A 22,523-nucleotide genomic window follows, 5' to 3' on the forward strand; every position below is an offset into this window, starting at 1 on the left:
TGCTGAGATCACATTCATGTACCGACTGATTGGGGAGAAAAACTTAATACTTCTGTGCAGTGGATCAGTAGGTCAAGGCAGCCACCGCCAAGCTGACAACTAGTGCTTGATTCTCAGGACCTGGGTCCTCTAAAGAACAGGCAGAGCTCTTAACCACTGGGCTCTCTCCAGCCTTTCGGCTTGCTTCATAATGAATCTTTCCCACCCGAATCATCCCCTGCCTGGGAATTTCCCTACACATTTTATATCTCAGTGTTCAGCTGATCATCTCACAATTCAGGATAAGATTCTGTTTAGTATTCCCATTTCTCAATTCCGGATCAGTTTTCCTCTGCTGTCAATGAAAGTGGTTTTTGTTTTTCTCCCAGACACTACTTATTTGTATCGTCTTTCTCCTTCCTTCTCAGAAATCAACTGGGAAAAGGCAACACACACATCACTAAAGACGAAGGCCAAAGGGTAGCCATTGACAGAGGTACATTTCCTTACCACTGGAGTCTTTTGGTCCACCTCACAGCCATCACAGGACAGCTTAGGCTACAGCACAGTCACCTGAGGGACTCAGAAGGGTGAAGCCCACTGCCAGGAGACTATAACTGGACTCTTGTCCCAAAGTGTCCTGATCCCCCACCCCGCCACCCCCGCCTTTCTTTTAAAAGTTTTTTTTTTTTTTTTTTTTTTTTCCAGACTGGGTTTCTCTGTTTAACAGTCCTGGCTGTTCTGGAACTCACTATGTAGAATAGGCTGACCTCGAACTCAGAGATCGGCGTGCGTCTGCCCCGAGTGCTGTGATTAAAGATGTGTGCTACCACTGCCCTCAAGTTTCTACTTCTTCCCACAAGGTTTCTGTCCTTCAGAGTGAGCTACACTCTGGCTTTCCAGTTCTTTTCCTCCTATTGTACACTAGTGTCTTTCAGGAATCTGCAGAGAACCAGCTTCTACGTGCAAATTACATGCCCACTACTACTAATATTAATTAATAAGATATTAATCTTTGCTGTTGTTAGAATTCCTTTGTCGCAGCCACTATTGTCCTCCCATGATAATGTCCTTGTATGAAGGGTTCTCTGAAAAAAGGACGCTCCACACCTGGGAGGAAACGAGTGAACACAAAGGAAAAGGAGGACACTGGTGCTTGCTCCTTGCACTTCAAGCTTGACAGGTTGAGGACTTTCCCAGAGGCAAAGCGGGTCTGTGACAATGGAACCGGGCAGCAGCTTCTCCGGAGAGGGCTCTGTAAGGGAACCAGCCCACTCTAACTCCTGACTCTATTTTCTTCTTATCATCTAGTGAGAGATAACAGGGCCTGTGACTGCATTCTACGTTTATCTTCACTGCTGACTGTAATTAAAGGATGGGAGAGGTTCTGCCCTCTCTCTCCTCGCCCTGCCCTAGGCTACTCAAGTGCTAGTCATGGTCTTAATCATTTCCAAAGGGAACAGGTTTTCTTGTCTACAGATTCAAGCATCCTCCCACCCCAATTTCACTACAATCTTTTGGTTTTGGTCTGTCTGTCTGTCTATCTATCTATCTATCTATCTATCTATCTATCTATCTATCTATCTATCTATCTATCTTCTGAGACAGGGTCTCTCTAAGTAGCCCTAGCTGTCCTGGAACCCACTCTATAGACCAAGTTGGCCTGAGACTGACAGAAACCACCTACCTCTGCCTCCTGAGTGCTGGACTTAAAGGAATGTGCCACCATCCCTCAGATATTTCAATCTTTCTGAGGATATTTCAGTGACAAAAGATGTCAATGATCAGTGACCCTCTCAACGAGAATTCAGTCTTCATCACTTACACTTCCTGAGCCTCCGAACTTCTTTTGCTTTTGGTGTCTTTATTTCATCAAGGGCTGATCATTTATTTGCTACTCTTGTTTTTGATTGGACTCATAGGTAGAAACTCTCATCAAGGACAGCCTATGTATTTTAAAAGTGCGCGCGCGCACGCGCGCGCACACACACACACACACACACACACACACACACACACACACACACACACACACACACACACATTATGAGACCCAGGCAGGGGCTTGAGAGATAGCTCACTGCCACTTGCTCTTTCAGAGGACCGGGTTTTGTTCTCAGCATCCTCATCAGGGAGACTAAATCATCATGTCATTTGTGTCACGTATCCCACACCCTCTTCTGGATGCTTCAGGTGCCCCCATGTGCACATAAAATAAATATATTCTCATACATACAATAAAAATTGTTTTACAAAGGAAAACTAGATATACCTATAATCTTAGCACTCAGGAAGATGGAGACAGGAAGGTCAGATATTCAAGCCTGGACCATGTACAATCCAGTCTCAAAAAAAAAAAAATTGGTAAAGAGAACAAAAGCTAAAAGAAAAACTACAATTCTAAGAAAAAGCCATCCGGAAAGGAAGCACTAACAATATCCAAAGTGAGAGATGTCCAAATACATTCACAAAGAATTAAGCAAAAGACTTTTTTCATGGTTCGTTTCTGGGGAAGGTGATGTTTGTTTCGCCTGCAAAGTCAATAAAAATCGACATCACCCAGTTCTAGTTCAAACATTTCAAAATGCATAGTTGGAGAAAAGTAAACATGTAAACTCTTTTAGTAGAGACGTTGAGAAAATCTGTTAAGATTTAGATATTCAGCCAGATGTGGTGCTGCCCGCCCCTGAGCCCAGCACCTGGGAGGCAGAGGCAGGTAGATGAGTGAGAGTTCGAGGCCAGCTTGACCAATAATCCTGGCCCCCTAGAGCAGAGACGGGAGATCTTAGAGCAAGCTGGCTAGCTTGGGCTCCTGGATCAGTGAGCTCTGGGTTCGGCCAGGGACCCGACTTGGATATAGGAGGTGAAAAGGAATTGAGAAATACCTCCTTTGTCAATTTCTCATCTTTACACACATGCACACACATGTGCCTGTGTATACACATGTACACCCCTACACATACGAGACACACACATACACACACCTGCACACATTCAGACATACGTGAATCCCTAATACACACATATCACACACATTCAGACATATGTGAATCCCTATACACACATACCACACACATATTCATGCCAATAAATGGCTGAGATTTTCATATTTTTCCACCACAATTTCCATAAAACATCGCCATAATACACACAGATAAAGGCACAAAGATGGTCACCATACCATAATGTCACAGAGAAAGTCTAGAAACATAAATGCCAAGGGGGATTTGTTTTTAAAGCGCTATTTATATTTCACCGTGAATGTCTCACTTCCTCTTATTTCCCTACATTTGCACAGTGGCTCTCCCAGCTCTCGGGTACTAGGGTGTTCTTCATGTTTCTTCTGTCCCCTCCTTGCCTGTGGCTAGTATATTCTTTTTCAAAGCCAGCTGTAATGTGAGTGTGGAAAAAGGCTCCCTAACCACTCGTGTTGTTAGGAGGACTCTGTTAATTTGATATAAAGTGATTACTGTCTCCTTCAATACCACGTATTGTGTCTGTTAGAAAGCAGCCTCCCACAATGGACAGCCATGTACAGAACACTATGGACCCATTAAAGCAATGACTGTAGCTACATAAATGACTTGAAAGTACATCCAGCTCATATTTCTTCACTGTGTGTTGTCTTAAACAGATAAGAACAGATAGGACACAAGGTATCAACCAGAAGGCTGAAAAATCAACTCTCTGTATATTTGAACTAAGTGCTCGGGCTGGAGAGATGGCTCAGTGGTTAAGAGCTCTTCCAGAGGTCCTGAGTTCAATTCCCAGCAACCACATGGTGGTTCATAACCACCCATAATGGGATCTGATGCCCTCTTCTGGTGTGTCTGAAGACAGCTACAGTGTACTCATATAAATAAAATAAATCTTAAAAAAAAAAAAAAAGACAGCACTGGCATTATGAATTGTGTAGTATAAGAGTTAGACTAATACTCTGTGGCAAACCAGTGAGCTCTAGGTTCATGTAGGGTCCCCTGGTTAAAAAATGAGGTAAAAAATATTTGAAAAACAGCCCATTTGTCAACCTCTGACCTCCATACACATGCTCACATGCGTGTTCATGCGCCTGTACACTTGCAGTTAGAAAGGTGATGCATCCTCCTGTATAGGCAGGCGCTCTGCTGAGCACTAGAGGAAAGTAAAGTGACTACAACACAGGTTCCACAGGAGGATCACGGTGAGACCTACCACGGAGCTAACGGTAAGGGGAGAAAAGGATGTCATGCTCACAGAGCTGGTGTTCCTAAGGGTCGAAAAAAAGAATGCAGGAATGTATGAGTTGTGCCTAACAGGGTGTTCTCAGGCAAAAGCCATACACAACAGTCAGGTATGGTGGCACAGGCCTGCAATCCCTAGTACTTGGGAGGTAGAGGCAGGAGGATCAAGAGTTCCAAACAAGTTTGAAATCAGCCTGGGCCATACCAGACCCATACCAAAAAGAAGAGATGGGTCGGTAAGGAAAGGGGCTCTACATCCTGTCTGACAACCTGAGTTCAAGCCCTGGAACCCATGTGGCAGAAGGAGAGAGAACCAGAATAAAATATCTTCCAAGCTGGGAAAATCAGTCACACAAGTAAGAGAGCGCAAGGGTAGTTTGTGTTACCAGATTGGATAGACATGAGTAAGGAGGAGGATTAAGGCAAACTATTTTATTTCCTTTCCTGGTTTGTTTAGCAGGTGCGGATACACCGTGGCTTCTGTGGAGAGGTCAGAGGACAGCTTGCTCTCTCCTACCACGATCTCAGCGCTCCAAGTCAGGTCTCCCGGTTTGGCAGCAAGTGTCCTTCCCTGCTGAGCCATTTTGACACCCTCTGCTGTTTTCACTATAAAACTAAGGATGTTTGGTTTCTCTTTACACAGGAGATCTATAAGATGTATAAACAAATTTGAAGATACCGAATAGGGCTGCAGACTCTGAGTATGAGTACAGCCAAGTTCAGGATGGTAGGTACCCCTTTGGAGCTAAGCAGAACTGAGTCCATAGTCCAGCGTGGCAGATGCAGAGGCTGTAACTGACAGTGTTTCAGGAGCAGTGTTTGCACATTGCAAAGCCCTGCAGGCTCAGTGGTAGTTACTCTGACAAAGGGGGATGCAGTGGGACGGGTGGGGTGGGAGAAAACAGCTTTCTGGGTTGCAGGGGCAGCGGGAGCAAGAGCTTGCAGGACTGGACAGGATGCTGTACCTTTGATCCAGCTGCAAGGGAGGCTGAGAGATAAGGGGAATTTATCATAAATCACTAACCAAGCTAGGCAGGAGGTTGAGCATTTGGGCTCTGTCTGAATGCTAAGATATCTGGCAGGCTAGCACAGCAAAAGTGTGTCTGGATTTGGACTTTAGAAAGATCACAATAAGGCATGGTGGCACAGGCCCTTAAGCCAAGGACCCAGGAGGCTAAAACAGCAGATGAGGCCAGCAGGGGTTAGAGCGAACATCAAGCCAGGCTAGGCTATACTGCAAGACCCAGTCTCAAAGGTGATAAAAATAAAAGAAAAATTACTGGCTACATGGTAGAAACCACCAAGGAGATGCTTATTAAAAGACAATGACAAAGGACTTAAATATTTGACAGGAAATTCAGAATATCAGCTCTCAAAATCTTTAAAAAGTTTATCTTAGTGATGGGCGTGGTAGAGTGTGCCTTAGATACTCTCAAGGAAGAGGTGGGAGGATCTCTGTGAGGTACCCTGGTCTACAGAGTGAGTTCCTGGCCAGCTAAGGTTACATAGCAAGAAAAAGAAAAAGAAAATAAAATGCAAATTTGCTCTTAAGCAAACTTTCTTGAGAAAATCACATGGTGGGGTTGGGGATTTAGCTCAGTGGTAGAGAGCTTGCCTAGCAAGCGCAAGGCCCTGGGTTCAGTCCCCAGCTCCGGAAAAAAAAAAAAAAAAAGAAAAAGGAGAAAATCACATGGTTTCATTTTCCTCAGGAGAGATGGAAAACAGGAGGGACAGGGGCAGCCATGACAGAGCAGGAGCAACAGAGAGCCTCCACTGGGGTATTTACTCAGTAAAATTTTCCATCAGTTACTGTATAAAGGACTTTCTTGACACTATTCACTGTGGAATGCGAGAGCGAGAGTGAGAGAGGAAGAGAGAGAAGGAGAGAGAGAAAGAGCGAAAGAGAGAGAGCGAGAGAACGAGAGAGAGCGAGAGACAGTGAGAGAGACAGCGAGAGCGAGAGACAGCGAGAGAGTGATAGAACAAGAGTGAGACAGCGAGAGAACGAGAGCGAGAGAGAGTGCCAGCGAGAGAGACATCGAGACCGAGAGAGAGCGAGAGAGACAGCAAGAGCAAGAGAGAACGAGAGAGAGAGAGAGAGAGAGAGAGAGAGAGAGAGAGAGAAGAGAGAGAGAGATTGCTACATTTTGGTTTTTTTGTTTTGTTTTGTTTTTTTGTTTTGTTTTGTTTTGTTTTTTTTTGTTTTTCCTTTTTTTGGAGCTGGGAACCGAACCCTGGGCTTTGTGCTTGCTAGGCAAGTGCTCTACCACTGAGCTAAATCCCCAACCCCGATTGCTACATTTTTAAAATGTGCTGCCTGCACCTGGAGAAACGGTGGCTGAGGGCTGCTGGCCTTCCTGCAGGGACAAACCTTTGGAAACCATCTCAGCAGATCTGCTTGCTGGATTGTTTCATATCGCTTTTCCATTCCTGCTGAACTTTATCTCAGCCAGGTTGGAGCCACAGATAACACCTTAAAAGAGATTCGGAATGCCTGTGTAGTCAAAGCAAGGTGTCCGGGACAGGGCTTAGGCAAGGAGAGGAGAAAGCGGTACAGCCAGCCGAAGCGTAACCAAGAAAGGAAATGACCTAGTAATATTCAAAGAGTAATAAGCTATTGTGGTTTAGTTACACAACAGTCCCCCAGTACCAGCAGCTGGCTTTACATGGAGCAGGCAGCTTCACATGCCAGAAGAAATTGCTGTATCAAGTGCAAGCCCTATTCCAAACTGCATGACCTTGGCCAAGCTGTCCTTAACGTTGTCATCTATAAAGTGATGTCATCTATAAAGCTATTGCACTGATAGGGAGATTGAGTAATACTACGTGTTAGAGTGTAAAGAACAAAGTTGTTATTGCTCTGAATCTCACGAAGTACAGGAAATCCGAGGTCATGAAATAGCATATCCTACCAGCAGACTTCCTTCAAGACATTTCTTTTTTTCCGGCTAGCTCGGGAAATCAATGGAGCAACATTTGACTAGCACGGAGACCGCGCCACTTTGAGGGGAAGCCCTTTGACTCCCAGCCCAGACACTAGGCAATCCATCTCCACACTCTTCTGCAGATATTTATGTCAACTTCAGTTTCTATTTGCTCTCTTGATGGCTGCTCTTTTTGCATCCTCAGGGGCTGGAGCAGCAACACTGGGAATTTAAAAAGAAAGCTAAGCCAAGAAATCAGTGCTGGCCATGGTGATACCCAAAGTCAATCCCCACCTCTTGGAAGATTGGGGTTAGAGAATCTCAAGTTTAAGGCTACTAAGCTACATAATGAGTTCAAGGCTAGTCTGGACAATTTTGGGGGGAGGGGGCTTCCTCAAAACAGTTTCTGTGGTAGCTTGGCTGGCAAGCACCAAGCAAAGTTCAATCCTCAGTACAAAGTGAGGGCTGGAGAGTTCAAAACAGCCATGCCATATTATAATTAGCCATAGCACATTACAAAAATATTATCTTGATTTTTTTCAAGCATGAAATCTGGCACAGAGAATTCTGACTACTTTTGTTCTCTCTCTCTCTCTCTCCCCCCCCCCCCTCTTTCTCTCTTTCTCTCTCTGTTTAAATGCAGGAATCTTACTGCTTAATATGTGGTATAGCATGTGTGTAGAGGCCAGGGGACAACTTTCAGGAGCTGGTTCTCCTGAAAGAAGATGAGTCTCAGGGATCAAAGTCAGGCTGTCAGAATTAGCAGCGACCACTTTGAGCCATCTTGCTGGCCTTATGGTTTTTTTTTAAAGATTTATTATTATTATATTTATTACTGTTATTGTTGTTTTGCTTGAGACAGGATTTCTGTTTACCCCTGGCTGTCCTGGGACTCAATCTGTAGACCAGACTGGTGTTGAACTCATAGATCTGCCTGTATTTGCCTCCCAAGTGCTGAGATTAAAGGCACAAGACTTATTATTCTTTAGATTTATCTTGTTTTATGCATATGAATGCTTTGCCTACGTGTTTGTCTGTGCACTACATATATTCCTGGTGCCTGGAAGTCAGAAGAGGGTTTCAGATCCTTTGGAACTGAAGTTAAAGTTGCTTTTAAATCACTGTGTGGATGCTGGGAATTGAACCTGGGTCCTCTGGAAGGGCAACAAGTGCTCCTAATCTCTAGTTCTTCTTATTATCATTTTAAAAGATTCATGTTACTTTAAGTGTGTGTGTGTGTGTGTGTGTGTGTGTGTGTGTGTGCATGTATGAGTGTGTGTCTGTGCATTCAAGGGCAGATGCCTGCAGAGGCCAGAGGAAGGCATCAGATAGCTGGGAGCTGAAATTATAGGCATTTTAGAGACCTCTGCAGTGGGTCCTGGGACTGGACTCAGGTCCTCTGAAGGGGCATATCTCCACAGCCCAGCCCATTGCTTTCTTTCTTAAAATTGTTTTTCTTAAGAAAGTGTCTGGTAGCTGGACATGGCATGCACGCCTTTAGTCCCTGCACTCTGGAGGCAGGGGCAGCAGGAGGCCATGTCTGGTCTACTCTAGTCCCTGCTTCCCTTCACTACTTTGCTTACTTGGGGAAAGGAGTTTTATCTCCAAACCACTGTAGGAAGGGTGTTGCGGCACTGGCAGACACTGGCAAAGTGGCAGCACTTGTTTTAGTCCCTGCTACTCACTATGTCCTCTTCCCAGTACTAGTGAATACATCACCACCTCCAGTGACCCGTGAGACATGCAAATTCTCACTTTTTTTTTTACCCCAGATGTAGGGAATCAGACTCTTGTCAGGGCAGGGCCGGCAACCTTCAATAAGCCTTACAGGAGACTCTCATATACGCTAAAGCGTCAGGAGAATCACCGGGTAGAGAGGCTCCACGGCATAGCTGTCTGTGTCAAACTTAAGATGGTCGGGGACTGGAGAGAGGGTCAGCGGCCAAGGTACCTGCTGTGGAAGCCTGCCAACCTGCACTTGATTCCCAGAACCCATATGAAGTTAGGAGCCGAGAACAGACTTCATAAAGGTGTCCTCTAACCACGTGTGCCCTGGGGCCTGTCCACACAAGTACATAGATACAGCATTATAAACAAGCCAAGAAGCAGAAGTAGGATGGCCAGCACAGAAACGTATGTTGACATTCATATCTGAAATAAAAATGGAAGTCAGCTTTCCTCAGAAGTCGAATTTGGCTCCTGGGCTTGCCCAGGAGCAATGGCTTTGTGTCTGTTTATAGCTCCGCAAACTCGAGTTCCAAGGGTTTTAATCCCTGCATCCCCATTAAAGTCTGCAGTGGCCTTTATGTATGATAGTTTAGTTTGGGAAATGAGTGGCGGCTCGAGCCTTGTGTAGTTTTTTTTAGCTTCAGCCAGAAGCTTCTTTGCACAAGAGGTCTTCCTAGACCGCCCCGCCCCTGACTACTCAGAAAAGCACCTTTTCCTACTTTGCACGAAGGCATGGCACCCTCTTCTGGCCTTGGGGGCAACAGGTACAGTGACATCCATGCAGTCAAAAACATCCATACACATAAACATAAAGGAAACAGATGCTAATTTAAAATGGGTGTGTCGGTGTGTGTGTGTGTGTGTGTGTGTGTGTGTGTGCTGTGTGTGTGCTGTGTGTGTGTGCTATGTGTGTGTGCTGTGTGTGTGTGCTGTGTGTGTATGGGGTGTGTGTGTACTGTGTGTGCTGTGTGTGGGAGTATGGATGTGTGTGTGTATGTGCGGTGTGTGGTGTGTGTGTGTGTGGTGTGTGTGTGTGTGTGCTGTGTGTGTGTGTGTGCTGTGTGTGGAGGTATGTGTGTGTGTGTGGTGTGTGTGTATGGGGTGTGTGTGTATTGTGTGTGCTCTGTGTGGGGGTATGGATGTGTGTGTGCTGTGTGTGTGTATGTGCGGTGTGTGTGTGCTGTGTGTGTGTGCTGTGTGTGTGTGCTGTGTGTGCTGTGTGTGCTGTGTGTGCTGTGTGTGTATGTGTGGTGTGTGTGTGGTGTGTGTGTGGTGTGTGTGTGTATGTGTGGTGTGTGTGGTGTGTGTGTGTGTATGTGTGGTGTGTGTGTATGGTATGTGTATATGTGTGTGTGTATATGTGTGCTGTGTACGGGGTGTGTGCGTGTATGTGCTGTGTGTATGTATGTGTGTTGTGTGTGTTGTGTGTGTGTGTTGTGTGTGTGTGGTGTGTGTGTGGTGTGTGTGTATGTGTGCTGTGTGTGTGGTGTGTGTGTATGTGTGCTGTGTGTGTGGTGTGTGTGTATGGTGTGTGTGTGTGTGTGTGTGTGTGTGTGTGTGTGTGTGTGTAAGGGGTCTAGAAAACTAAGAAAGCAGAAGCCTCACAATTTGAAGATTGCTTTTTCCTACTTGGTCTTCAGTGACACCCAGTATGTGGTCCCCACCCTGTACTGCAACCTGCAAGTCTCTTGCTTTCTTTCCATTTGGGTCCTCCTTTTAGCTTCTTTCCAAACACAGATAATGAATTAAAACAATTTATTTTAGCATCTGTTGCAGTTTGGATACGAAGCCCCCCTCCCCCAAGGCTCAGACTACTCACAGATGGGTCCACAGCTTGCCCGTGATGTGGATGGTGTGGGTGGGAATGAGAATGGAGGGCCCGGCTGCTGGCATTCCTCGGAAGGATATCTAATCCCTGGACCTGTCTTCTCTCTGCACCACTCTACCTGAGAGGAGCCTCCTTCCTCCTCCCCAGGCTCCCGGCTAGCGCCTCATCTCATCACACCCTGGCCCCCAGACAATGGAGCCAAGTGATAATGGACTGAAATCCTGGAATTGTGAGAGAATAAATCCTTCCTTGCTTAAGTTTTCTGGGATTTTTTCTTGTGACAAAAGAGTGGCTAATCCAGTATGTGTGGTGTGATTTCAGCCTCAACCCCTGGCTCCGTTCTGAAGGATGAAATGTTTAACAACCTCGAAAGGGGTGAACCACCTTTTGAGTCATTTGTTGGCCCTCATCTGCAAGCCACCAATCAGCAGAACAGAGGTCCTCCCTCAGTGGTTTTGTCTGCGCCTGAACTCAAAGGCACCTGCGCTCTGAGATCCTTCCTTCTCCTTCCCGCCTCTGATCTGGTCTATGTAAAAGTCAGTTAGGTTAACCTGATTTTCAGTTACTTACCACCTCTGGTTTCCTTGTCTTTAAACCCCCAACTCAGCACACATAGACCTCTGTTTTCTAATTCTAAGCCCATACCCTTCCCATAATCCTCTTTCCTCCACTCCCAGGCCGCTGTCTCTCCTTTCATTCCTTTTATCATCCATTCCCTAAATAGTCTCAAATGGCTTCTAATCTTCTCAGGGCTTTGTCTTCTAGGACTAATTAAAAACAGTTCACAAGGTGAATTCTGGGCCATAAAAGCACTGAGAACTAGGAGCTGCAGGGATCTACACCGCCACCTGGTGGCCGACTGTCAAATAGGTTTGGCATCCTAGCAACAGATCCTGGAGGCGGATACCCCCAGAGCACTGGTTGTTAGGAGAACAGGAGGACTTTCTTCAAACCAGCATTTTTTTCTCCTTGTAATTATCTTATTATCTTTACAAGATTTTATTTTTACCCTCTAGAATTCATTAATTCCTTCCTTTCACTGGGACTGAACTTAGAGCCTCACCTGTGCTAAACAAGGGTTTGGCATACATCCCCAGACCTTCTACTCTTTTCTCTCTGCTAAATCTCCAAGATTTCTTTTTCTTTTTTGACTATCAGCTGATAACCTAACCTATTATTTCATTGAGAAAACAGAACAAAATGAAAGAAACTATCCATCTTCAGCAATAAATCTGGTTCCTACTCTATGCACACTCTCAGCTTCTTGTCAAACAGTGCGCAGCACAATGGTTTTTAGTGTATTCAGAGTAGTACAGTCGTCTTTCTGGTTTTTGTAAACATTTGTATTCTGTGCTTAAGAACCCCAGCACACAAGTGGAGGTCCGAGGATTGCCTTTTGAAACTGGCTCTCTTCTTTCATCATGTGGGCCTCACTCTGGAGCCCTGGCTGGGCTGGTTGACTCCTCTCAGCTATTTCAGTGTACTGTAGCCGAGTTCATTCACTACACAGTAGTCTGACTGCTTTTGAGGCTGTAGCACTCCGAGGGGGCACAACTGTAGTAGCAGAGACTGTCTGGCCCACAGAGCATAGGATACCCAGCCCCACTCCCAGGATCTGTAGACATTAGAGTTTCGTGACTGGGGCTGGAGTCTGAGAAGCATTTATACCCCAGGCCCTTTGCATACGGTTTCTTTTGTGTGAATAATTCCATATTGCCTCATGGCTGGCTCCTGAACCTTCTGTTTCTGCTCAACTCCTTCCTGAAGAGGCTTTCACCAACCGGACCACAGTATCAGAATGAGCAGACCCCTCCCTCCTTCCATCCCATCTGCCATGTCCTCATGTCCTTCCTGCATGGGGATGTAAATCTGCACTGGGATGAAAGCCGTTCCAGACATCAGTAGTGCCTGTTACACAAATGAATGAAAAAAAAAAAAACCCAACCAAACCAAACCAAGCATAAAAACAAACAAACAAACAAACGAAAAGCCACGTGCAAACAGCTTGATGAATAACAAATGAGCCCTTGAAAGAAATGATTCTAGGGGAAAGCGTATTCAGTATCCTCTCTGTTTTTATTAGAGGAAACATGTCTGAACAAACATGGCCTAGGGAGTGGTGGTGCACACCTTTAATCCCACAACTTGTGCCCAGAAGGCAGAGGCAGGCAGATCTGAGTTCAAGGCCAGCCTGGTCTACTGAGTGAGTACTGAGCGAGTTTCAGGACAGCCTGGGCTACACAGAGAAACCCTGCCTCGAAAAACCAAAAAGAAGGAAGAGGAGGAAGAGGAGAGGAAGAAGGAGGAAGAGGAAGAAGAGAAGGAGGAAGAAGAGAAGAGGAAGAGGAGGGAGAGGAGGAGGAAGAAGAGGAAGAGGAGGAGGAGGAGGAAGAGGAAGAGGAATAGGAGGAGGTGGTGGTTGTGGAGTGCTTGCTCTGCCTGTGGTTCACTCCCCGTCACCACATGAACTGGATGTGCCTGCTCACATCTCTGATTCCAGCATTGGGGAGAGGTAGAGGTAGAAGGATCAAAAGTTCAAAGACATCCTCAGCACTTGCTTGCCATGGCGTATGACAGCTGAGCCCTATCTCTGGGACCCAGTGGTAGAAGGAAAGAACAGATTTCCACAGCTGTCCTCAGACGTCCACTAGTGCGCCATGGCGCAAACAATTAATACGCAAATATGATAGGAAATTAACGCAAAACCAAACAGTGATCTGATTCGTACATGATTTATGCAAGTGATTGTTTCTGAGTGACTGTCCTTCCGTGTTAGTAACCGACATTCTATAAGGAGTTATAGAGAATTGAGGAGTGAGAATGTTTAGACTGTTTTATCTGTAACTTTTCTAAGTTAGTATTTCTTTTTTTTTTTTTTTTTTTTTGGAGCTGGGGACCGAACCCAGGGCCTTGCGCTTCCTAGGCAAGCGCTCTACCACTGAGCTAAATCCCCAACCCTAGTATTTCTTTATGAACTGAAAATACAATGAGTGAATTTCAGGTTTTTTCCTCACTATGTATTTAACCCACTTTTTTTTTTTTTTTTTTTTTTTTTTGGTTCTTTTTTTCGGAGCTGGGGATTGAACCCAGGGCCTTGCGCTTCCTAGGCAAGCGCTCTACCACTGAGCTAAATCCCCAACCCCTTTAACCCACTTCTTGATTCATCTTGCCCTTTATGTCATTGTGATGCTGGACACAATTTCAGCTACTACTGAGTTTTCAAAACCAGGGCAAGTAAGATGCTCATCCTAGCCAGCATTCGCTACTCCGTGGGTTCTTCTTTCTCCCACCCTTTCCCACCCTTCCAACCCCCTAACATTAGATAGGAGAGAAAAAAGGGTAGAAGAAAGGGGGTGACTTTATCATTAGTCTACTTCCTGCTGATTAGGAGTGTTGAGTTTGTTGGGGCAAATTTGATCTTCGCTGTCAGAGTATCTAATTTCCTGTTTCCTCTTTGTGCGCTCCTTCAAAACAAACCTCCTACGACAAACAGCAACTAACCACCAATCAACAACCACCCCAACAACCAAAAACAATGCAACAACCAACTCCCTGGTATCCTCTGAAAAGTCTCCAGAACTCCAAATGTCACATAAAAAAGTATTTGTCTCTGGCAAAATGACACCCCTGCTAGGGGACGAGGCAAATCACAGTCGGCTCCTGTGGATGATCTGAAGCAGCCCCACATCCCACCCCGGGATTAAAATGAAAATATGCTCATATCTGTGTCTTTGTTTCTTTGTTCCTTTCTTAAAGATTTATTTGGGGCTGGGGATTTAGCTCAGTGGTAGAGCGCTTACCTAGGAAGCGCAAGGTCCTGGGTTCGGTCCCCAGCTCCGGAAAAAAAACAAAACAAAACAAAACAAAAAAAACCAAAAGATTTATTTATTTACAGTGTTCTGCCTACATATATGCCGGTGCACCAGAAGAGGGCACCAGATCTCATTACAGATGGTTTGTGAGCCACCATGTAGTTGCTGGGAATTGAACTCAGGACCTCTAGAAGAACAGCCAATGCTCTTAGCCTCTGAGCCATCTCTCCAGCCCCTATTTCTGTGTTTTTCAAGGACACCAAAATTCCTAAATTGTCACTACAGCTCATCTGATCAAGGTGCATATTACTAACTTATTTTTTGTTTTTGTTTTTGTCTTTTTTTCCTTTTTCTTTTTTTTGGAGCTGGGGACCGAACCCAGGACCTTGCGCTTGCTAGGCAAGTGCTCTACCACTGAGCTAAATCCCCAACCCCTCTGTTTTTAATTCCTAGTAAAACCACCAATACACATTTTAACCTTTACTTAGCCTTAATCCTACCAAATTTCAGAGAACATTTTCTGTTAATGTCTGTAATACTATAAGCTTAATAGATGTGTATTTCTTTTCAAATACAACAAGAATTGGGAGGGCATGATGGCACACACACTAGTCATCTCAGCATTGTGAACTGAGGCAGGGGGTTAGTGATTTGAGGCCAGCCTGAGCTATATAATGAGATCCTGTCACAAACACAAATGATGTGTGCTACCCTTATAAAGTAAGGGTGGTGGGGTTGGGGATTTAGCTCAGTGGTAGAGCGCTTGCCTAGCAAGCACAAGGCCCTGGGTTCGGTCCTCAGCTCCAAAAATACAAAAAAACATAAAGTAAGGGTGGTATAATCAGGAAGCCTAGAATTAAGAAAGGGCAGCCTATATGGTTTCTGTCTTCCTGAGACTGGGTAGGATAAGCTAGCCTCAGACTTGCTTTTTGCCCAGGTTAGCCTACAATTTTTGAAACAGAAACAGAGTAACCCCTTGTCTCAAATAGTAAGGCTCAATTATTCAATAAACAGAGCGAGGGTGAGCCACTCGCAAGATGTGCAGTAGGGAGAGCTTGGTGAGGAGAGCTTGGTGGGAAGTTGGGGTAGGCAGAGTACAGAGCAGCCGTGCTTTTGATTGATGAAGCAAACAGATGCGTTAAAAAGGGGGTCTCTCACTGAAAGTCAACCTCCTGGCACCCCCTTCCTGGCCTGTCTGCCCTGGTCCAAGCAACTAACGGTCACTGAACACCCTCTCGTCTCCGTGGCACTGCCTGACCAGTCTACAGAGCACTCCTTTCCCTGGCACCAAGCCCAGCTTGCTGTAGAACCCAGACTTAATCATCCCCATGTGCCCTGCCAGCTCTTCTGGATCTCACTGGCTCGGACAAACCCGCTTTCTCTCGCCAGGGGAATCGATGTACTGTTTGTACCATAAATTCCAGGCACTGATTTCTCCTCAGTCCTGTGACTAGACTTAGTTTTTGCCTCTCGAATCTGGTAAATGAGCACCGTTTGATCATCCGGGAGCACGGGTTGTTAAATTCGCCTGGCTACGTGCTGTACAGCTGTTTCTTCTAGCTCGAGGCAGTCCTTTCTGAGAGGGGAGGGGCCCGAGCTTGCCAATGGGAGGCTAAGGGAAACTTAAAACGTAAAACTCAGATGAGCCTCCCTGAGGAGGTCGGTTAAGCAATTGCTAGCACGGGGGCGTGGGGTGTGTGTGGGGTGTGTGGGTGTGGGGGTGAGGTTGGCGAGTGGGGAGCTGAGTGAGGGAACGTCTGCAAGCTGTAGAGGGAAATCCAATGACGAATCTCACCTATCCCCATGAGCTTCTTTTGATGACGAAGCTGCTGCCTTTGAGTCACCCGTGGGCAGATAAGTTATTCCCTATCCCTGCTCCGGTTAAGTTCCAGTCAGATCAGACTGGAATCAACTCTTTGGTGTATCATCGGTACCCTATCTGGGGTGAGTAAATAGGTGTTTGTGTCTTCCTAAGAAAAGTCATACAATATATTTAATAAAGGCGGGGCAGGAAAAAAAGAGGATCACTTAACTCACTTCTGTAATTTATATACTTAGCTGACTGAGATTTAGCCCCTATGCAAGGACAGCATGCAAGTCTGTGAAGAACCGATTATCAAAAAAAAAAAAAAAAAAAAAACAAGGCCCTGGGTTCGGTCCCCAGCTCCGAAAAAAAGAACCAAAAAAAAAAAAAAGAAAAAAAAAAAAGAAAAAGAAAAAGAAAAAGAAAGAAAGAAAGAAAAAAGAGAAAGAAAAGAAAAGGGAGACTTGGAGGAGAGAGAAAGACAAAGGATAAAAGGAGTGAATATTATCGAATGAATTAATGGAAACATAACCAAGGTTTTTTTTTGTTGTTGTTTTTTAACACATAGTATATGCTAGCATGATATGAAAGAATGGCTGACTGATTTCCTCAGTTTGAAAAGCATGCCAAAGGAGACAACTGTTTCTCTAAGGTCGACCATTAAAATGTTCAGAAAAAACAAAAACAAAAACAAAAAAAACCCAACAACTGGGGCTCTCAGATGTGAGTCAAGATACCAGGAAAACCACTCAGCAGGGGAAAATGCCCAGCAGGGTGCCACATGGCTTCAGTCCTAGCACTCAGGAGGTGGAAGGGGATCTCTGTGAGTTGGAGGCTAGCCTGGTTTACAGAGTGAGTTCCAGGACAGCCAGGGCTAAGGAGAAAGCTGCTACCTACAAACAAACGAACAAACCAGCAAATTCCCAGAGAACAGCTTTATGCAAATTCCTTTCCAGAAATAACCCGTGTTCCCTGACTTTAGTAACATGCACCAACCATCAGAGGGTGTCTGCCCTGCCCTAACCCCATTCCAAAAGACCGAGCCTTACATATTACCTTTAGTGGACATGTTGTCACAGTGCTTTGCAAGTAACGTGCCTAAGTTGCACATCAGAGATGCTCCTGAAAGAATGGTGGTGGTTGTACACGTTCATAAAGTTCTACACTGCTTTTCAGATCTATGGCACCATGGCTCAGTTCAAGATTCCCTCAAAACCACAGTGTATAACCCTTAACGAGAGCAGCAGATGCTGTTACAGGGCCGAACTTGAGTTATTTCATCATTCTTGTCACTCTGAATAACACATACTGAGGGTTGGGGATTTAGCTCAGTGGTAGAGCACTTGCCTAGCAAGCCCAAGGCCCTGGGTTCGGTCCCCAGCTCCAAAAAAAAAGAAAAGAAAAAAAAAAACAACCCACATACTGAAACTATGAAGTGGGCCAGCGAGGTGGCTCAGAAGGTAAAGGGACCTGCCACGATGCCAGATGACGACTCCCCCACACAGGCACCTTGGTATCCACGCATGGGTGTGTACACACACAAACACACACGAGGATGTAATTTTTAAAAGTAAAATAACTATGAATGTCAAATGCATTGGGGGAGTGTTTGCCCAGTAGTAAGTAGCCCTGGGTCCAATGGCTAGCACTCCCCTCCTACAAGTAGGCATGGTGGCCTAGCCTGGATGTGGAGGCTGGAGGACCAGAAAAAGTTCAAGTTCAGTTTTGACTGCATAGCAACTTTGGGGCATACCTTGGATACATAAGAATCTCTGCCTTAGATAGATAGATAGATAGATAGATAGATAGATAGATAGATAGATAGATAGATAGATAGAAGGAAAGGAAGAAGAAACAAAGAAAGGAAGGCTGGACATGGTGGTGTACACCTTTAATCCCAGCATTTGAGAGGCAGAGGCAGTTGTGAGTTTGAGGCTAGCCTGGCCTACATAGGGAAGTTCTAGGCCAGTCACAGCTATAAGGAAAGACCCTGACCTCCCCAAAACCCCCAAAAGAAAAAAAATGTTAAGGGATCATGTTAAGTCTATTGGCTGTAGTAGTAACAGTCTCTCCTCTAGGCCAAAGCAGTAATGGTCTCTCCTGTCGTCATTTATATGTCTTTAATTAGCAAGACCAAATAAAATAAATAAGTAAATAAATAGTTCAGGGAGACGGCAAACACCGAGGTTATCAACAGTTGCACAGCAGTGTGATGCCAATCTGATATTAATCTCTGATATTAATCTTGATATTAATCTTGATACTCACGTTCTGTTTGTTGCTCTCCATCTCTCTATCGTAGCAAGATTTGATCCTTCTTCAAATTTCTTTTCAAGGCACAGCTTCCTGTAAATTGCAATCGGTCGTTAGTTATTTGGTTACTCGCTCTCTCTAATTGGGTTCCCTGAAAGAAGAGCCTGTGTGTCATCACCTGGACTGGAGGTGAGCTTTTTATCCATGCTAATGATATGTTAGATTAACTCAATTCCGGGATCCTTATTCAATCGCTGGGGAGGGCTAACAAGTGAAGCGTCTTGGGTGGAGGAAAGAAAGACAGTTGAACGTGCTAAAAAAAAAAAAAATAACCTCTAGATTTTGAGTCGTGACCTGTCACCAACTAGCAGTTTCTCCATCTGCAAAATGTACAGGAAGTGAGTTAGGTGACCTTGCTGGCACCAATTCTGTGGTATTTTTCTTTTGTTTTAGACTTATGTTACTATATATATATATATATATATATATATGTCTTGCCTACATGTCTGTATCTCTACTGTATGCAGGTCAGTGCCCAGGGAGGTCACAAGAACGTGCAAAGGTATCAGATCTAGAACTGGAGTTACAATGGATGGTTGTGAGGAACCATGTGGTGCTGGGAACTGAGCCATCTCTCCACCATCACAAAGAATACTGCTTATTTTGTCATGTAGGAGTTAGTGTTTGAAGAGCTACAACTGGAGCCCTCAGCACACTTGGGGGTTTAGCGATGTTCTGATCCGGCCAGTGGTCTGTGGTTGGCACCTCTCCCGTGAGGAGCCCACACTCACTTTCAGGTGCATCTCCTTTCTCCTAACCCTACTGCTTAAAACTGTACTGAAATCTTAAAAACCGAACAAACCCAGCTCTGCTTCACTAGCCTCTTCTTGTAGAAATACTTCCACAGTACAAAATAATCCTAGAGTGTTCTATCACATGGCTGTGATACGTTATTTATCCATTCACTTTTCATTGATGAACATCTGCCTTGCTTCTAGTTTTCAATTGTTGCAAATAAAGCTGTGAACAACAACAGGTTTAAAGTATTTGAAATAGCCAGTGTCACACTCCTTTAATCCCACCACTGAGAAGGGTGAGTGGGAGGGCAGCCTGGTCTACATAGAGAGTTTCAGGACGGTCAGGACTCCACAGTGAGACTCTGTATCCGAAACAATGACAAAACAGAACATTGGAAAGCATCTGTCCCCTTTTACCCTCACCTCCCTTCAGACCGTTTCAGTGAGTGACAGTAGTCAAGAATCATGATCCTGCTTAGCTAGCTATCAACATTACCATGTCTGCTTTCTCCACCCTTCTTCTGACATGGACAGGTGGCCTTGAAGGCGACCTGAGGCGAAGTTTAAACACTAGCTTGGTTGGAGACTTTGGCCACACCATCTCACCCTCTCCATACCTCCTCCTCCTCCTCCTCTTCCTCCTCTTCCTCCTCCTCCTCCTCCTTCTCCTCCTCTTCCTCCTTCTCTTCCTCTTCCTCCTCCTCCCCCCTTCTTCTTCCTCTTCTTCCTTCTCCTCCTCTTCCTCCTCCTCCCCCTTTTCCTCTCCCTCCTCCTTCTCTTCCTCCTCCTCTTCTTCTTCCTCCTTCTCTTCTTCCTCCTTTTGCTGAGCTGGTGTGCATGGCTAGTTGTGCAGCCATCTGGCTTTAGCTTCCCAGGTGCTGGGACTGAGGGCAGATGCCACCACAGTCCATGACAAAGGTCTCTTTGCCTTTTCTCTTCTTCTGATCCCTTCTCTTTCTCCTGAGAACCCCCTATCACCTTCGGAGTCACTCTCGTTTTGGAGAAGCACAACAAACATCAGCCCCACAGTGGCCTTTCACTTCAAATAAATATGCTTTTCTTTAAAAGTGAGGTTCTGTCTCAGTGCACCGGTGAGGGTGCTTGCCGCTAAGCCTGACAACCTGAATTGGATCCCTGGAACCCAATAGTGAAGGAAGGAACCAAATCCTACAAGTTACAGGGAGACCCCCCACAACCCTCCCCCCTACGTGGGGGTAGGGTAGAGATATAGTTGAGTAGGGAAATACTAGCCTAGCATGTGGTCAATCCCCAGTACTTTGTTGAAAAAAAAGTTAAAGTGATTAACTCACAGAATAGCTCTTCATGCTTACAGATTAAACTGGGAGAAACTAAGACCAGTTTGAAAGGCAGTTAGCCTTTCATCCTTTCTCAAACACTTAGGGAGTAAGTCACTTGATGACTGAATTACCCACAAATTTGTTAAGTCAATTTTCCTCTGGCTTAAGACCCTAGTGGACATGCCAGAGAGATGGCTCAGAGGTTTAGGGTCCCGAGTTCCATTCCCAGCAACAACAGGGTGGCTCACAATCATCTGTAATAGGATCTGATGCCCTCTTCTGGTGTTTCTGAAGACAGTGACAATGTTCTCATATAATCTAAAATAAATAAATCTTAAAAAACAAATGACCCTAGCAGACATCTTTCATGGCTAACACAGTTCCTTCCTGTCCGCGGTCCAGTTACCTCTGCTTGGACTCACTTGAGGCTCAGTCTCCGTGAAGTTACTCTCAGAAAGATCCTCTCAGATAAGCCACTTTCTCTACCCGGCACCTGGCGGAACACACAGTTCTGTCCTGATTCCTTCACCCGTTAGTTACATTTCCCTTGAGAAGATTTACATGCCTGATGGCACAGGCCTGTAGTTCTAGGTACTCTGGATCTGATGCAAGAGGATCTACAGTTTCAGTCCAGCCTGGGCTACAAGAGGGAGCTCAAGGCCAGAGAGCCCCTGACTCAAAAATTAACAAGGGAGGGAGTGTAGCTCAGCGGGGGCGCCTTCCGGCCTGACCGAGTCGGTAGGTTTCCATCCTCACTTACAAAGACTTCCCCAGCTACGATCTATGCTCTACCGGTTTGTCTAACATGTGAGGTCCAGGAGGGCGGGGCTCTTGGCCATGTGCTTGGCCGAGGGCCTGGGACCGGGTAGATGCTCCGTGGACATCCGCAGGGGCGATTCCGAACACCCTCCTCCCTCCACCCTCCACCCACCTCGACTTCCCGCCTCTCACCCACCATCCCCGCAGCTGCCCGGTGCCGAGTTCCGCCCAACCGCCCGCTTGGCAGCCCCGCTCTGCTCCGGGCGGGCGTAGCGCCGGAGTGACAGCACCACCGCCGCCACCGTCTCAGCCGTTAGCCCCGCGCCGTCGCCAGCCCACTTTCCGTTCCGAAGGGTCCGTTGACGGAGGAAAACGTGCCCGGCGCCCGCTTGCTCGCTGCGTCCGCCCTGCACGCTCCACTTACCGCGGAGGCAAAAGTCCCCTCCAGGGTGGCCGGTCGCCTGTGTCCTGCTTGTCACCTGGCCACCAACCGACCGGCCGTACTCTGGGGTCCCCGAACGTGTCAGCTCCCCAAACCTTCACATCTTGGGCTCCGCCATCCTCCGCGCCTCCCTTAAAAGGGTGTTGACATTGCTGCTTTAAGAGATACGGATGCCCCTCGCGCCTCTTTGCCCCTAGGACGGCTCAGAGAGGGCTCCGTGGAAGGGGCTGGGGAACCCCTTCACAGCCCCAGTGTTCCCCTTCGTCTCCGAAAGGACTCCGGTGCGAGTTTGGCGCTTCGGTATCATAAAGGTCTGATACCCCGTTGGTGCGTGGGGGTAACGCTCAAGCAGACAGCACCGCTAGGTTTGGGAGGCGGAAGACCAGGCTTGCAATGACTGCGGGCCAAGTCTGCAAGATAACGTGGCTTCTGAGGAGCGTGTGGAGCTGGGGCTGGCAGGGTCTTTTTTTTTTTTTTTAAATAAAGGTCGGAATTGCACCTCTCAAAAGGGGTATTGCAGTGAACAAACATGCGTGTGCAAAGGTGTGTAACTGAGTACATCGCTAGGGGACTCTTAAATGCCAGTAGGCACACACCGGAAGGCTGAGACAAGGGAGAAGGGAGGGGAAAGAAAGGAATGCCAAGCAGGAGAGAGGGAGAACAGGACCGTCACACATTA

General features: G+C 46.1%; 1 protein-coding gene across 5 annotated transcripts in view; it reads right to left on the reverse strand.

The window, feature by feature from the left end:
* The window catches only part of Slc2a3 (solute carrier family 2 member 3), a 66,758-nt gene extending 44,634 nt beyond the window's left edge, over positions 1–22,124 (reverse strand). The window contains exons 1-3 of one of the 5 annotated variants that reach the window (XM_087656141.1): positions 21,404–21,452; positions 21,066–21,136; positions 18,564–18,641 (exon numbers count right to left, since the gene is read on the reverse strand). In XM_087656141.1, coding sequence (XP_087512267.1) covers positions 18,564–18,584 — 21 coding nt within the window. In that variant the 5' untranslated portion in view covers positions 18,585–18,641; positions 21,066–21,136; positions 21,404–21,452. 5 annotated transcript variants of the gene reach the window in all.
* Positions 22,125–22,523: the final 399 nt, after the last annotated feature.

This window comes from Rattus norvegicus, chromosome 4, assembly GCF_021556685.1.
Source record: "Rattus norvegicus strain SHRSP/BbbUtx chromosome 4, alternate assembly SHRSP_T2T, whole genome shotgun sequence".
Taxonomy (NCBI): domain Eukaryota; kingdom Metazoa; phylum Chordata; class Mammalia; order Rodentia; family Muridae; genus Rattus; species Rattus norvegicus.